Source organism: Schistocerca gregaria, chromosome 3 (genome assembly GCF_023897955.1).
Source record: "Schistocerca gregaria isolate iqSchGreg1 chromosome 3, iqSchGreg1.2, whole genome shotgun sequence".
Classification (NCBI taxonomy): domain Eukaryota; kingdom Metazoa; phylum Arthropoda; class Insecta; order Orthoptera; family Acrididae; genus Schistocerca; species Schistocerca gregaria.
In genome coordinates this window covers 271,274,914-271,292,258 of record NC_064922.1, presented here as the reverse complement: position 1 = coordinate 271,292,258, position 17,345 = coordinate 271,274,914, and the positions used below count along the sequence as shown (strand labels likewise).

Genomic DNA, 17,345 nt, shown 5'->3' with positions numbered 1-17,345 from the left:
ATTCAGTCATAAGTTTTTGACATCATCATTTCCACAATGACTATTTACTTGTTCTGAACACTGCTTTTTTAGTGATGAAGAGAAGTATTGCATTAACTTTCAGCATACCTGTTAGTGTTCTCAAGTACTAATTTCAGTACTGCTTCTGACACACCATTTATATATTTATGGCAGTAATGTTATTCATGGATCTCTCAGTTCTTTCAGCATATTTAATTCAGAGAGAAAAGAAAAAAAAAATGATGCAACAAGGCTTATAATCCACTCTCACATCTGCAGTGAGATACATAAATTAATAGTTCAAAAAGTGAAGGTGCCAATTTTTATTGTAACAGCACCAGAAAGTTGATCTAGTTTATTTATAGAGTTGTGTCCTCATTAATGAGGAAAGAATAAAAACTATCTGGGAAAACCATGGAAGCGCAAAACTAAGGTGGTACAAATAGGATATCTTTCACATACTGAAACTAGTACTATCTAGCTACTATTTCCTCTTTCAGTAATATTTCCTACTAGCTGCACCCTGTGATGCTACCCATGCTTAACATTTATTTATAAAGAAATGTTAATGCCAAAACTCACCAACCATGCATAAGCGCCATCACAAAAGTTATCTCTTGGAGGTATTGAGGTGAAAGCCACTTGTGACCCAGAAAACCTGTGGCATCAGAATGGGGAGAGGAGTGGGGTGGGGGTTTGTAGCTGATAGAATACATGTTGCTCACAACTTACTCGTTTACTTAAGGGAAGAAATTTTAGATGACAAGGTAGCAAATTACAAAATGTGCCAGGAAAGGGAGTAAATAACCACACGACTGTTTCTGGCAAGCCTAGCATGGTAAAGATCATAATTATCTTGCTATATATGGAGAGCCAGAAATGTACTGTAATACATCTCTATAAACAATGCTCTGAGACTTCTTGTTCTACGTGTGTATGTAGAGATTTCTCACTCTTGATACATGTGGGGAGCCAATGTAGAGCTATCCATGTGAAAAACATGATGTGATCAGATGAATACCTGCCACTTTTGACGTTTGTCCTTGACCCTTATTTATAGTGATCAAGAAGGCCACTTACAAGGGAAACTGCAAGTATTTGAACTAGGAAGGTAAGTTTGTTGAAATGATAGGAATTCTTGGGATCAGTACAGTCCCTCCCTTGGTTCTGTTGGTGATGATGGTGATCTGCACAGCATGCCTGGTGCATCAGTATGTCAGGTACACCCACCTTCAGCTTCAACTTATGGGATGCAGCCTGACAGCTCTAATGAGTTTATAAACTCTACAGGTTATGTAGATATGTCGTTATTTATCATCACTGCATTGATTGACCAGTAGGTGGTTATCTCACCTGGTACCACACTGTGAATAATGTAGCTAGATTTCTTGGAAAATCAATGTGGATCATCCAACACCTCTACAAGGTACCTGAAGCCACGTAATGTGGAAGTAAGGGTAATGTAAAAATGATCCTAACTGACTTGGACCAGTGACAAATGAATGATAATTGGTAATAGAGCCATCAGAAAATTTGCTGTTAGTGATGCAGAACCATCTTGGCCAGTTTTTGAGCTAACAGTGCATAGGTAACTGCACACAATGTACATCAGGAGTCATGTACCATGCAAAAGACCATTTCTCTCAGTGCCACAAGAAAACTGAACCTCTCAAATGACCCAGACAACACAGAAACTGGATAGCAGCTGATTGGAGGCAAGTAATGCAGTCTGACGAAGAGCAATTTAGCGTCTCTTCAAATGATGAAAGGTGTCAAGTGCACCGACTGCCCAATGCAGAATTTACCCTAAAGTGTGTGGATCAGGTTTGAGGAGGTCCGACCATGACATATGCCTACTCATTTAGATTTCTATGAACATGATCCAGTATGTTTAATTCAATATTTTTTGTGTGTAAGTGTAGACCTTTCATCTACATTTTAATGATGAGTGTGCTATGAACACTCCCATCTTCCAAGAAGTTGACAGTCATGTTCACAGAACTGCATACATACATTCCTCCTTTGACAAACACTCAGGCACACTACTACACGATGAGTGGCCCACAATATCACCCAATTAGATTAGATTAGATTAGATTAGATTAGATTAATACTTGTTCCATAGATCATGAATACGACACATGATGTGGAATGTGTCAGGTTAATAAAAGATGTCTGTACAAGATATTGCATTACACAAAATATTGCATGTTTAAGCTAGTTTTTTTTCCCCTCTCCTCCCTTAATTTATATCTAAAAATTCAGCCAGTGAGTAGAAGGAGTTGTCATCTAGAAATTCTTTTAATTTATTTTTAAATGTTGGTTGACTATCTGTCAGGCTTTTGATGCTGTTTGGTAGGTGACCAAAGACTTTGTAGCAGCATAATTTATCCCTCTCTGTGCCAAAGTCAGATTTAACCCTGCATAGTGAAGATCATCCTTTCTCCTGGCGTTATAGCTATGCACAATGCTATTACTTTTGAATTGGGTAGGATTATTAACAACAAATTTCATAAGTGAATATATATACTGTGAGGATCCCTGGATCCTTAAATAGATGTCTCCAGGATGACCGTGGGTGGGCTCCAGCAATTATTCTGATTACACGTTTTTGAGCAATGAATACTTTTCTACTCAACGATGAATTACCCCAGAATATGATGCCATACGAAAGCAGTGAATGAAAGTAGGCATAGTAAGCTAATTTACTGAGATTATTGTCACCAAAATTTGCAATAACCCTAATAGCATACGTAGCTGAACTCAGACTTTTCAGCAGACCATCAATGTGTTGCTTCCAGTTTAACCTCTCATCAATGGCCACACCAAAAAATTTTGAAAATTCTACCTTAGCTACAGACTTCTGTTCAAAGTCCTTATTTATTACTGGAGTTGTGCCATTTACTGTACGGAACTGTATATACTGTGTTTTATCAAAATTTAAAGAGAGTCCGTTTGCTGAGAACCACTTAATAATTTTGTGAGAAACATCATTTACAATTACATCACTTAGTTCTTGGTTTTTGGATGTTATTACTATACTTGTATCATCAGCAAAAAGAACCAACTTTTCATCTTCATCAATGTGGAATGGTAAGTCATTAACGTATATCAAGAACAGTAAAGGACCTAAGACCGAACCCTGTAGGACCCCGTACTTGATAGGCCCCCCCCCCAGTTTGAGGAATCAGCTGTTGTTTTAACATTACATGAATCACTTATTTCAACTTTCTGCATTCTACCAGTTAAGTATGAATTAAACCATTTGTGCACTGCCTCCCTCAAACCATAATGATTTAGCTTATCTAAAAGAATTCCATGATTTACACAATCAAAGGCCTTTGAGAGATCACAAAAAATACCAATGGGTGATCTTAATCCCACAGCAAATGCCTGAGGATTTTGAAACAGTGAGTAAAACAAAGCAACTATCCACCTCACAATTTGGTAGTGCTAGATCTAATCATCAATGAGTGGCTTTAGCTGTATATGGCAGTCACAAACTGAGGCTGTTATTAAAGGGTATGCTTATTCTTGTGGCTTTATCCTATGTAAGACTCATCCTGTGTTGCCTATGACAATTACCTACATAAGCTTTAATCACTCCAAAGAGCCTATTTATTAAAGAGACAGCTATGAGATTATGTGTACCAGATACCAGCTGACCTCATCCAGCTTTCTGTATCTTTGTAATGGTCATATACCTGAATGGAAAGATGGTACACAGACAGAGAGTCTCTGAGTAGACTCATAGTGCGAAATATTATGCTGAAGGTCACGCTATACAACAGGATTCTAGTGCCCTAAATACTTCATACATCAAGAGTGGGAAATTTAATTCTTCATATAATCAACACGACCTCAGAATTACGCACTTGATAACTTGTTCTAAAGTAAGATGCTGTCCCTTTTAACCCCTGACCCCAGAAACTTCACATTCTTTCCCTCTTTTCTTTGGGAGAAGAAGATCTTGTCGAAAAGACTAAAACACATTGTTTTATTATGTTGGCCAGTATTTATACATTAAAATCTAATGAGCAGGCCTTTTCCTATCATTGTTTATTTGAACATTGATTACATTTTTCAAAAATGATCACATATCAAAAAATTGAACAATGGAGAATCCAGGGTAGAATGCAACAATATTAGGAAAAGGATAATTGCTACTCACCATACAGTGGAGATGCTGAGTTTCAGATAGGCACAACAAAAAGACTGTCAGGAAATGAGCTTTCGGCCAACAAGGCCTTCGTTGGAGACAGAGTGTGCACGTGCATGCAGTTGCGCGCACACGCACACACACACACACACACACACACACACACACGCGCGCGCGCATGCCAGCAGTCTCTGGCTGGTGAGGCCCCAGCAGGCAGAGACTGCCTCCATGTGTATGTTAGTTACATATGTATGATTATGTGTGTGTATGTTCCATCTCCAACGAAGGCCACGTTGGGTGAAATATCATTTCCTGATGATCTTTTCGTTGTGCATATCTGCAACTCAGAATCTCCAATATATGGTGAGTAGCAACTATCCTTTTCATAATATTGTACAAATATAAAAAAATTACTTTATAGATAAGATATACACTGAGCATTATTTTCTATGATCAACAAACACAATCACAGACAAATAACTGGTTTATAGCAACAAAGGGTTTGTTGATGCAGAATATGCTAGAGAGACAATCTTTGCCTACTCCGTGCAGAAAAGCTGTCGTAGTGAAGTGGGTGGTTGTTTTGGATATTTTAAAAGATAGCCATTCCTCTGATGGAGTAGAAAATCATTAATTAAGCTGCAATGGAGGACAGTAAAAGATGATGCATCTTAATCTTCCACTTGGGATGTTACATGGATCACTGGCTTGGGAGCTTGAATGATGTGGGGACTGACAAGAATATCACTTAGATTGGCCTGTTTGGAGAATACCTGTGGAAAGGAGAAAAAGCTTCTAGTGAAGATATTCCTCATCTCAAGGCAAGAGGTGTAGATTAAATCCTGGTAAGAACATGATATAGTTGCTCCAGTCCTGAGTAGATCTGAGTGCCAAAGGCAGCACTTCTCTGTGGTTTACCAACTGACATGTGAGAAGCTTTGAATATGTATTCAGGTGACACATGAGAAATCTGTTTCTAGACAAGATGGGCAGGGTAATATTGAATGATAAAAGCACGAATTCGATTGCCAGAATATTGGAGGAAGAATTACACGCCACTGTAGGTTTGGCATTTATGGGTAACCAAAATGTATGGCATGGACTTTCTGGCATTAAATGAGTTGGACCTACACAGATGAAGGTATTGTTGGTGACTGATTAATTTGAAGGAAATCAGATTGAAACCAGAATTGAACAACATCTCATGTATTTTGGTTGCTCCAAGCCAACTACTCATTACTAACTTTCCATGATTCTAACGTCCAACATCACCTCATACTTACTTCCTTTGGCTTCTCCTCAATGAGAGCGTACTAACTCAGAAAGAAATTGCATCCACCACACGACCAAACTTTCTACAGATAAAAGTTTCACCACTCTCTAGATTTGCAGATTACCTGATATAGGACAGGGGATGGGAAGAAGGGGATATAGTCAGCTGATGGACACACCCATATTCATGCCCTGTTGCAGCACTGTAATTACGGAAGTGCTGTCCTCAAATACCTTGGCCCATCCAAAAATCTCCTCTCTAAGTCTGTCTCATTCCATAGTCACCACTACTCCTAGAACTCCCACTTTCTATATGCTCCCTAATATTCATTTAAATCAATCACTCCAACTACAACCAAATATGTTTACACAATGTTCACAAAGTATCCTCCTCCATAGAGAGGCAAACAACTCCTTCTGCTAAAAAGATAGCACCACAGCATCCACCAAAGCACATACAACTTCTAGCATCCACCAAAGCACAAACAACTTCTTCCACCAGTTCCCTGCATTTCCTGTTCCTTCACCACCTTTACTCTCCCATAATTGGTACACCTTTACTCTGCCATAGTTGGTACACCTTCATATACACTAAAATCTCCATTGCACGTGGTCTCTATACCATCAAGCATAACTTCCCTCAACAATTGTTTGAGTCCAAAGCCACCACTTTCTTTCTCATTCCTCACCCATAGTTTCTTCTTCTTTGAACACAAACCTTAAAAATGCTTTAACTATTATCATGACACTACCCTGTTTCATGCCATTTATTTGACATGTAAAACATTCTTTCAGTGTCCACAGCATATTCAGAACTCTAAATCCCTCACTGATTCAGATTCACTGAATACATTTTTGTGATTTAATATCAGTGTGGGGAAATACCATGATTATTCCTTTGCCATTCATTTCAATTAATCCTCCTCAGCTCAGCTGGCTACCTTTCTTGATGTTGAACAACACCTTACGTGTGTCTCTATAAGAACTGTTCTAGCAAAAAGTCCCTCCCATACAGTCACATCACATGCAGATGACACTTCTGCAGTGATAACCTGTCCCTCTCCAAGTATGCTGACATTCTTTGCAGACTGTCACTCTCCTTCCAACTGATTCCAAAAGCACATCTTTTCTCTATGTTCACCCAACACTCCTTACGCCTGCAACAAAGGAGCATCTTCTAAATAATGCAGTACCACCCAAAAATGAAACAACTGTGACATTTACTCTTCCCAGGACTTTTCCAGTGTCTGTTTATCCCTTGTGGGATATGCTCTCCATTAGTCTCTTGCTCCATATGAAAGTGATATCCAACAGAACACAGAATCTGATATGTTTGTCCATAATCATGCTATTCCAACTAGCAATGTACTGCTCTATGGGTCACATTCAAGTAGAAGGCTTCAGCACATGTCCTAACTCCCACATGTGCTCATGTCTTCATATTCCAGACCTGTCACTGACATTTCATATCTCATCAGAGACAAGGCCACCACCAAAATCAGACATGTCATCTACTACCCTCCTTGGAGTCACTGCATATAGTTCAATAAGGGTATGACAAAAAGTAACCTATCCCAAGGCATGACATGTCATTGTCAAACAGTAGCCCAAGATCAACAAGACTGCTGGGCTATAGAGCATGCAGCTCAAAATAATGTGGTTGGATTCAGAAGCTGGTTCAAAACTCACTCCACATGAATCCTTCATCCTCTGTCCCTACCACGGACATTTCTGTATTGCACAGATCACAGATGGGAACTGTTCTTTCAGCACATGCTTTCCTTCTTCAATCCTGCTGCTCTCAATCTCTGATAGTCCCCATCATCCATCTGCTTCAACCCCCACCATCTTCCCAAATCAATATTCAGTCTTTATGTCCCACACCAGCCTCACTCTTCACTCTAGTATTTTCCTACTCCATACTAATCCACCTGTATTCTCTTTCTATCACACATGATGTTCTTCCATATTATTCCTCCCACCATATTTTTTCAGCCACTTCTGGCACACTTGTGTGTTCCACATTTTCACAATCTTATTTAACTGATCCCCTGCTATGCTTCTCTCTCTCCAGCTACTCCAGCCCACATTTCTTCCATGTCTTATCCACTCATCTATCATTCTAGCTGAGACTGCCACTCATCCCATTTGATCCGTGCAGTGCCTGGAGTGTGGTGGTGGTTATAATGTGATTTGTGTGTGTGTGTGTGTGTGTGTGTGTGTGTGTGTGTGTTTGTGTGTGTGTTTACAAAAATGTATTAACTTATGTTTATAGATCGTTACAATTTTACTTACAAAAATGTATTTGCTTTTGTTTAGATGTGGATCCAGAGTCTACAATATAGAATACTTTCCAACAACTGAACACACATTGTTCTTCATACAATTGCACAAATCACAGCCACTTCTTTCATAGTTTCATATAATGATTTTGAATAACAAAATTAGACTTTTTATGCATGTTACTTAATTTATTGTTGACAAATTGTTACTTTGTTAAGCTCACATGTGAGAATAACCATTCTTAAAGTCTGTGACTGGCAGCAGAATTGTGAGGAAGATTTGGTGAAGGTAGAATGCATTTTTTAATATACTCTGCCTGCACCAAATCCACCTCGCAAGCCCACCATCAGAACTCTTCTGACATTGTACAGCACTGCCTCAATTCAATAATGAACTTGCAGATTTCGTCTGTACCCCACCTTTTACATGGAAGTTTTTGTCTTTTGAGAAATGCAGTTAATAATCTGCAAAACACTGTGAACATATTTCCAACAGAAACAACACATACTATTTCAATAGCTTAAGAAACAAATTACAGCCCCATTACTGGACTTCTTACCTTATTCAGAGTGTTAAGAGCCTCTTGTGCAGCCGTAAGGGCTGGCTCAGCTTTAGCCAAATCTTCTTCACAGTCCTGCTGTTTTTTGGTCACCTCTTCTGCGATACATGCAACTTTTTGCTCCTCCTCATCGGCTGAAAATGTACAGTAGTTATTATATCAAAAATTATGTGTGTGTTCTTTTGAAAATGCCCTACATATGTCTAAAACTTTTTGCATTCCAAGAATAATGCTCATACAGAATTGAGCATTATTAAACGTGAAGTAAATAGAAATGTTGATACAAATATATTTAGTTCTACATACAAACATCCATACCACAACAGCAGGGGAACAACAACAGCAAAACAAATTTTACATTTACAGAATTCAGGTGATTTAATATTACGTAACTACATACAAACATTCATACCACAACAGCGGGGGAACAACGACAGCAAAACAAATTTTACATTTACAGAATACAGGTGATTTAACATTACGTACAAAAAGACAAACATGAGGTGAATAGTACAAATGGTAAACTGTGACCTCCTTAAGGAGTAGCAGCTTTCCACATCTTAAATACAATGTTCATTTCTAACTATTTCAGATATAAAGTAAAGCAGGCTGTGAATCAATATTCTCTATCAATTTGCACCTCTTTTGATGCAGAAGTACAACTTTTCTTCTCAGATCACATTTTTTGCCAAAACTGTCATATTTTTAACTGTAGTGACAACCAAATGCCGACCTACGGCCATCCACCCTCAAAACCATTCACATGTTAACCTGAAATCACACTGCAAGAAGAGTGACCACTCTACATAACAATATTACAGTACAGATAATTACTACTGCTTGCAATAATCTCCTCTGGTTGCAGCCTATGTCTTTGACAAATGAGCTCCAATAGTGTTTTTGCATATAACACTGAGACCAGTTGCTTGTCTGTGACAGACACATATGCATTACTACAACAAAGTGAGTCATAGTGATAATGCATGGATTAATGTATTTTTCTGCGTGTTATTTTTATTCTTGGTTTTATATTTCATTTTACTTCAGGTTAAGGATGAAATTCATATTATGTTGACCAAAGCTGTTGTCTGTTTGCTAAATGTAGATTGTCTCTACCTCCAAGATGTGTGGGAAGGCTAAAAATACTTGGCAATTATGGTGTTACATATCTACTATATTACCTCTTCAGTGCATACTATTATGTGGAGTGACACTTACTGCAACACATGATGTACATGGGTGGTCTCATTATTACAAACTATGTGCCACTGTCCATTCTGCACTACAAGAACATACAATTGACATAAATTTGCTCTTAAAGTTAAAGAGAAACTAGCTTTTCATTCAGTGAGTATCATGGTCTCATGAAATAAAATGTAAATGTTCTGAAAACTCCATGTAGACGGAATGTGAACCATAATCTTCCTTCCCTCTTTCCTTCCTGTACGAGCTAAAAAGAGAGAGAGAGAGAGAGAGAGAGAGAGAGAGAGAGAGAGAGAGAGAGAGAGAGAGACCAAATTATGTAACTGTAAGGGAACAGAAACTCTCTGTATTAAGTGTTTAAGAACTGGTAGTTATTTTCTGCATACAGTGTGGATTCAGGGTTCCATTCTATGGACGATACGGTGTGTAACAGTTTGCTACATCTTCTCTCCTCCCTCCCCTTTCCCAAAATTAAATTGCTGTCCCACCTACATACTCTTAATGTCTCACTAACACCCATGATTATAACAATAATAATAAAATATACAATTTTTAACAGATCAATAATTTGTTTAAAGCTGTTTTGGCACAACTTCAGTTGTAATTGCAGGTCAGAGGGATATATAATTTGAAAAGCATTTGTCCACAAAGTTGAGTATTATTTGAGTTATATAATTTAATTCATATAATAGCAACAACACCTCACTACTTTGACTACATTATAATTTAAACAATATAAAGGTGATGTGTAAATGAGGGTAATGTTGCCATACCCTCCTCCGGTCTCTTTTCCTGGTCATTTCTGATATGGGAAGTCAGTTACTTCATTTTATATATTTTTTTAAAAGTGTGAAGGTGGGCTTTCTCTTTCTGTCTTAGCTCGCCAACTTTCTATGGTTTTCTGTTACCACTAGTGGACCTATGAACCATGTCAGATTTGTTGATGGCAGCAGTTACAGGCAGCCAATAAATGGATATCTTTATCTGGCTGGACGGTGCTCCACAGGTGGTCAGACATGTGAGCAAGCACCTGAAAAGTATCCTATATTAAAGATACCTTGCACTTTTCTAGAATTTTTGACCACCTTTGAGATACTGTTGTCTTGAATGCCAAGGGTGTATGGAAGGAAACGTTTAGCTTGGAAAGAATGGCAACTGCCAAAATGTAAGTACTGTTGTTTACTAGAAGGTTCTTCCACAAACACAATCACACTGCTGTCCCATAGTTGCTGGCTTCAGGGCATCCACCAATCATATATCCGCCTTAGTTGATCAAAACCTGCAACCAACAGTATAAAGACTATCTTCCTACATAAAAGATATCAACCATTTCCTGTATCATCTCAAATCTGTGCCCGCTCACTCCTACCACACACCTTGCTTGTCACCATTGATCCCTCCACAATTTTATAAACATTTAACATCATACATTTTTTAAAATTAAAGTTACATAATTAGAGTTAAGCAGAACAATTCCGAACACAATAACTGTGTGAAATGCAGGTACTAACCCCTACAAATGAAGGCATTAAATAGGCTCAGTATAATCAATAATAGAATTACTTATAATCACAATGTCATGGTCCAACCCACGGAGTTCAAAGATACTACAAACATTGAACATACTTGAAAACATCAAAGATTACAAGGTTAAAATGTAAAACACATTTATATAAAATACTATGATGCATCCTAAGTAAAAGATTAAAATAGAAGTCAGGGCTTATTTTATTTTATTTTTGCAGGAAAGTTTGGTTTGGACAATACAACTGATAATTAAGAACAAATATCTTATAAACATAAAGTAAACACAAATGGTACAAGCAGCACTTTTTGCGTTTACTTGTACACCAATTTATCCACATATACAGTGAAACTCTAAAAAGTGTGCTAGGTAAAGTGTTAAATAAGAGAAGAAAAAACTAACCACTGTTGTTATAACAATATACAAAATGGGTGACATAATTGTCATTATTATAGCTAAATCAGGCACAAAATGTCAACATGCCATATGGTAAGTAGAAAATGCAGGTCATAATCTCCTGTGTGTAAAATAAGGGGGCATGCTGACACAGCTAACAGAAATCTACTTCAGAAGCAATTAAAAGGAATAAAGATTTAACCACATTTATATTAAAGATCTACCCCTATGTGTCATCACAAGCATGAAAATTACATTTAAATCTGGCATACTATGCCTTCGAAGTTACAACAAAGTTATTAAGGTAATTCTTATTTCATTAAAATCAGTATATACATCAAATATCCTGTATGGGTGTACAATCATCCTTGTGAACAATTCAGTTTCCTCCAACACATCTATAGCACATGGAGTAATACAAAGGATACAACTTATCAGTGTTACTACCCTCACATATAACTATTCATAAAAATGAAAGTAAAAGTAAATGGTGTGCAAGGGTAAAATATTAAGTAAGAAAAATGAGCTGTGAAACTCACCAACTTAAATTTTAACAATAATAAAAAAATTATGCTGCACACTAACAACATATGATTTTCCATCACAAGCATAAGATGAGTAAAAACCATAAGTTGTAGTCATCACAAGCATAAGGTAAGTAAAAAATCACAATTCCCAATCTTCAAATTCTAAAACAGAAAAATATGCTAACACAGTTATGATCAGCAATCATATTCAGAAAGCAACAATAACAACATAAATATGACAACAATTTATACTACTATATAACCCTGTTGTCAACACAAAACAGAAAGAAGAAAAGCTGCTGGAATGGAAGATTACAAGATTCCATCCTAGTAAGCAAATGGTACAATTAACCCTTGCATCCTATATTCTTAAAGATGTCAATAAAGTTGTAGAGACAATGTTTAATTTTTAAATCAGTTCATTAATTTAGTATTCTTTATGGGTGTACAATCATCTCTGCAAATATTTCAGTTTCCTGCAATAAGTTCATGATGCCACTATTATATTCGCAGTGTAACAATTGAATTTGATCAGAGATGTTCCGTGTGGTGTGATGGCATGGTTTTAGGTGCATACCTAATGCAGATGAATTGCTCAGATATATGTGCCCTTTAAACCTTGTTCATAATTTTCTACCTATTAGGCCAATATAAATCTTAACTGTAAGCAATTCATACTGTAAATACCAGACTGGTAATAAATAGATCCTTGTTCAGTATGATGTTACATTTTCATTCCTAACCCACTCTGAGTCTGAAATGCCAAAGTAATATTGCTTTTTTTTAAAATTTGTTTTGTCTTATCTGAGACATTGGCAAAATACAGTAAAACAACATACTTAGGTGCTGGTCCTGCAATAATTTCTTCTGAAGTAATTTCATACTTTTCAGTCTTGTCTTTGGGCTTTAATTTTTGGTCTATAGTTTATCTATTAACTGTGGATCATACCGGTTCTTCAAAGCTACATACTTTAAAGTGTACCACTACACATTGTTCTGATCGAGGACTTCTGATAACTATATCTGTAACACTGTGTAGAAAAGCATGCTTGTAAGACACTGGATGACATGTGTTACTATTGATAATAACATCCATAGTTATTTCTTTCCTGAATATGTTGAATGGTTGTGTACCATTACATTTTGCAGTTCTCAAATTTAAGAAAATGATCCCATTATCTGTCTCTGTTTTGGTGGTAAACTTCAATGAAAGATGCATGCTGCTGAAGATCCAGTGTAAATTATGTACACTGGTATCACCATGTAATAAAATAATCATATAATCTATGTATCTTCTGTAGTATACAAATTTTTAACAATGGCAGAATTATTATTCAGTATTTTATGTTCAATATCAACTAAAGTGCGCGTCATTTATGTTGACGGCCGAGTTTAGGTTCGTTCTGCACATCTGACTTCACAAAACACAGTCAGCCAATGAACAGAGAACGACGTTGCCAGATCTCGACTGCAGTGCAGAGCACGGACGAGTGTCTCCAGTTTTAGAAACGTTCCGTGATAAATAAAGTAATAGAACAAAAGCAATGTCTTGATAGCAAACTTTCTTTTATAGAAAGTTTGGAAAAAGCATTCTTTATACCAACTGCTTCATATTCTATTAATTAATTAAACCAAACATGCAATAAGACTCCTAATTCAGGCGATAGCAAGGAAAGGTGTTTGTATCAATCTCACGAACCGCTTTTTCCCAATAAAGAACAGCGGTAATTGTGTATTTCCTATTGTACTTCGACGAAGCATGAGTAATTTATAATCATACCAACAGTGTTTGTCAGTATTATGCATCACATATTAGAGTCCTCATGGAGTTTGATAGCCCGATGAGCTACGTTAGCGTTACAGTAAAGGTGTCGGGCTCCAAAGCGGAAGGTTGTGAGTTCAAACCTTGGGCAGTGCATGATTTTTTTCTTTATTTAAAAATAACATCGAAGTGTCTTACTTCATGAATTTTATTCATTTGAATGCAGTTTTTTTTTTTAAAATTTCTAGTGCTTTGTCTCTTCATTAACCCTTTCGCTGCTGCAGACATGTGCTCCTCGCATTCCGCGCTGTGTGCGATTTTGTCATCACTGCACTGCTTGCCTGTGCAGACACATGGTGTTCCCACTACTTTGATACATCAATTTCGCAAAAACTATTTGCCCCAAAAATTTGATTTTTACACATCTTCTTGACTGATACCTTCCCCCCATAAATGACTCAATTTTGTTTCGATGTTCAACGCAGTTATTGTGCAGCATTAAATGTAGTAAACCATTGCACGAAATTTTGAAGAGTTTGCAGAGGTCCGTAGCGTATACTTTCCGTATGGTAGATTTTAATTGCCACAATGTTGAGAATGAAATGTGGACAAGATACCTAAATTTCTTATAAAATTTACTGTATAACAATATCTCATTTAATTTAAGTACCACATAGGTGTCATACGTAATATTGTGAAATATTCCGTCTTTCGCGACTGTAATAAAAGTTTTATTTACACCGGGCCCATTTGGCTTTATTATTTTAAAGCGGCCGTGGTGGCTTTACTTCATGAACTGCGTACTCCCCTCTAAACGTAAGCTTGCGAACTATGCTATACTATGGCGCTGCTTCTCTTGACATGTGCGTCCTGTGCAATTGGCAACGCAGCAATCTCCTGCATCTGGGCGGGCATGTGCGAGCCGCCAAGATAAAAGAATTGAACTATAGAAAGATATCAGCCTGGATGCCTGCAAGACAGCAACCCACTGCCAGCCCCTTGAGTTGTTTGAAAAATTCACCACTGAATGAGAAATAGTGATGGGCTAACACTAGTCAATAATTGAGCTACTTTTGTAATTTGTGGGATGCTAAGTTAACCATGTTATAGAATGTTCTTCCTAATTAATTCAGTGGATTCTCCCAAAGGTATATTGGACATTTTACTTACTTAATCTTTTTATCCTCCTATATCATTTACTTTCATTTACATTTTCATAGGCTCTCATATGTGAGACTAGTAAGATTCATTAGTTGTACCCTTTGTATTGCTCCTGAATGCTGACATTATCTGTGTTAGCATATTTTCCTATTTTCTAATATGAAAATTACGACTTGTAATTTTTATTTATTTTATGATTGTGATACTTAGAACATGTGGTTTTTACTTATCTTATGCTTGTGATGATAAGTTTATTTGTTATTGGTGTATGTTAAAACAGTGTCATGTACTTTTTATATCATCGTTAAAACAAAACATATGTTGGTGAGTTTCAAAACTCATTTTCTTACTTAACATTTTATCCTTGTATACCATTAACTTTCATTTACATTGTTATCGATGTTCATACATGAGGCTAGTAAGACTGGGAATTTGTACACTTTATGTTTATGTTGTTATTGTACTCCTGTTGTGTTGGTGGAAACTGAATTATTTAACAGGGTGATTGTACACCCAGAAAGGATACTTTATATACATTCTGATTTTCATGAAATAAGGATTACCGCAATAACTTTGTTGTCACTTTGAAAATACAGGATGCCAGATTTAAATGTTATTATCATGCACCTACAACACCTTGTCTTCTGCGATCCCTATAGTTTTCTTGTCTTCTGTCTTACAATGACACATAGTGCTAGATCTATAATATAAATGTGGTTATCTCTCTCTCTCTCTCTCTCTCTCTCTCTCTCTCTCTCTCTCTCTCTTTCAGCAAAGTGTAGTACACTATTGTCAAAAGTGCGAGAAATAAGAAAGAGTCACAAATTCTGGCGAAAAAATGCCAAAAACTGAATCTGTTATTGCATAAATAAAAGTTGAAAAGTGTTGTTTAATCTCTTTTGTTGTTCTGGTGCTTATAGGAGGAGCTCCATAGTGTCTTGAACCAGTGTATAGCAACTGATTAGGGAGCCAGGATTACTCACATGACAACAATGTTCCACAATATCAGCTGTTTTCCAGCAACAGTGGCTTCAGCACTGTTGGTGTACATTCTTTTTAGAATTTGGACATTCACAACACAGTGTTACAGTCTGATTTTCAGGATGGAATCTAAGGTTCTACTGTTATGCCTTTTGACAAACTGGCATCTGTGATTTGAATGCATATACAGTATGTTCCAACAACATTTTTTTTAAAAAAAGTCTATATATGCAAATCATTCCATAAGAGTTAATTTTTTTTACTCACCAACTGCTTTTTCTGTTGACACTTTTTCAGTCTCTACTCTTACAACTTCAATCAGTGCATCTGCTGCTTCATTCTTTTGTTTCAGCTCTATTTCCTGAACAGCTAACTTGGCTTTCAGATCATCAACCTAGGATATTACAATCAGTAATTAATATTTAAAAAAAAATCCATGTTGAACGATACCAATAAAAGAACTAATCAAATGAAACATTATCAAAGACCATAAAAAATGTTAGCAATAATAAGGAGTTGGTTGTTAAAATAAGTGCACAAATATTACATAAAACTTCAAATTTAATGCTAAGGTTGTCCTTTTCCATATTCTGTTATTTACTGTACACACTGATCATATACTTGCCTGCTCAGCAGTGCTCTTCAGTTTTTCCAGTCCATTCTCAAGACGTTCTACCTTTCCATGAAGTTCAGCACTTTTTTGACAGAGGAGTTTGCCATAAAGGCTAATTTGTTCTAAGAATGACTTAGGCGTTGTATAGTTATATCGCCGCTCATTCTGCAGGTACACCCGTGACATTGAGTTCACAGATGTGTGCACATAAGCCATGAACCTGGCTGCAGACTCTAGGAATTCTTGCTAAAAATGAATAAATCAAGAGAAATGTTAAAAATGGATGGGAGTTAAAGGAGCTAAATTAATCAAGCATATTCACAAATTAATTGTGTGGGTCTATGGTTTAATTGTTGTATCAAGACTAAAAATTCAGAGGTTTAAAGTTCAATCTGCAGTTGGTCTTACAACTTTTTCTGTCAGTTATCACTTCTTCCACTCTCACAATACTTAGTAAATGCTAAAATGCCAAACTGCAGCACAGTTTGGATCACACGTTAAATAGAAGACTCCATATAACTGGATTTATTTACATACTAACTGATTTAAAGGGTATGAGTATAGGGTGATACCCTGGTTATTTTATAAACTTTCAGGGGTGATGGAGAAGGATAAATCCATCAATTTGAGTTCAAGACCCTGATCTGGAAATGACTGAGTCAAACGTTATAAGGAAAATCATTCTGATACCTATGAAAGTTGCCTACCAAACAATATTAGCAACAACACTACCAACACACATATTCCACTGTTGGAGGTATTCGAATGATATCTGAATGATTTTCACTTATAACTTTCAACTCGGTCATTTCCAGACCATGGGCTCATACCTCAAACTGATACATTTACCATTCACCATCATCCCAGAAAGTTAGTAACATTGTCTGTCACAAGCTTGCAAAGT

The 17,345-nt window shown here is 36.7% G+C and overlaps 1 protein-coding gene across 1 annotated transcript in view; it reads right to left on the bottom strand.

The window, feature by feature from the left end:
- LOC126355394 (dynein beta chain, ciliary) overlaps positions 1-17,345 on the bottom strand; it is a 677,699-nt gene that overhangs the window by 188,274 nt on the left and 472,080 nt on the right. Inside the window, exons 55-57 of the mRNA XM_050005692.1 lie at positions 16,454-16,687; positions 16,096-16,222; positions 8,274-8,407 (exon numbers count right to left, since the gene is read on the bottom strand). Coding sequence (XP_049861649.1) covers positions 8,274-8,407; positions 16,096-16,222; positions 16,454-16,687 — 495 coding nt within the window. The remainder of the gene's footprint in view (positions 1-8,273; positions 8,408-16,095; positions 16,223-16,453; positions 16,688-17,345) is intronic.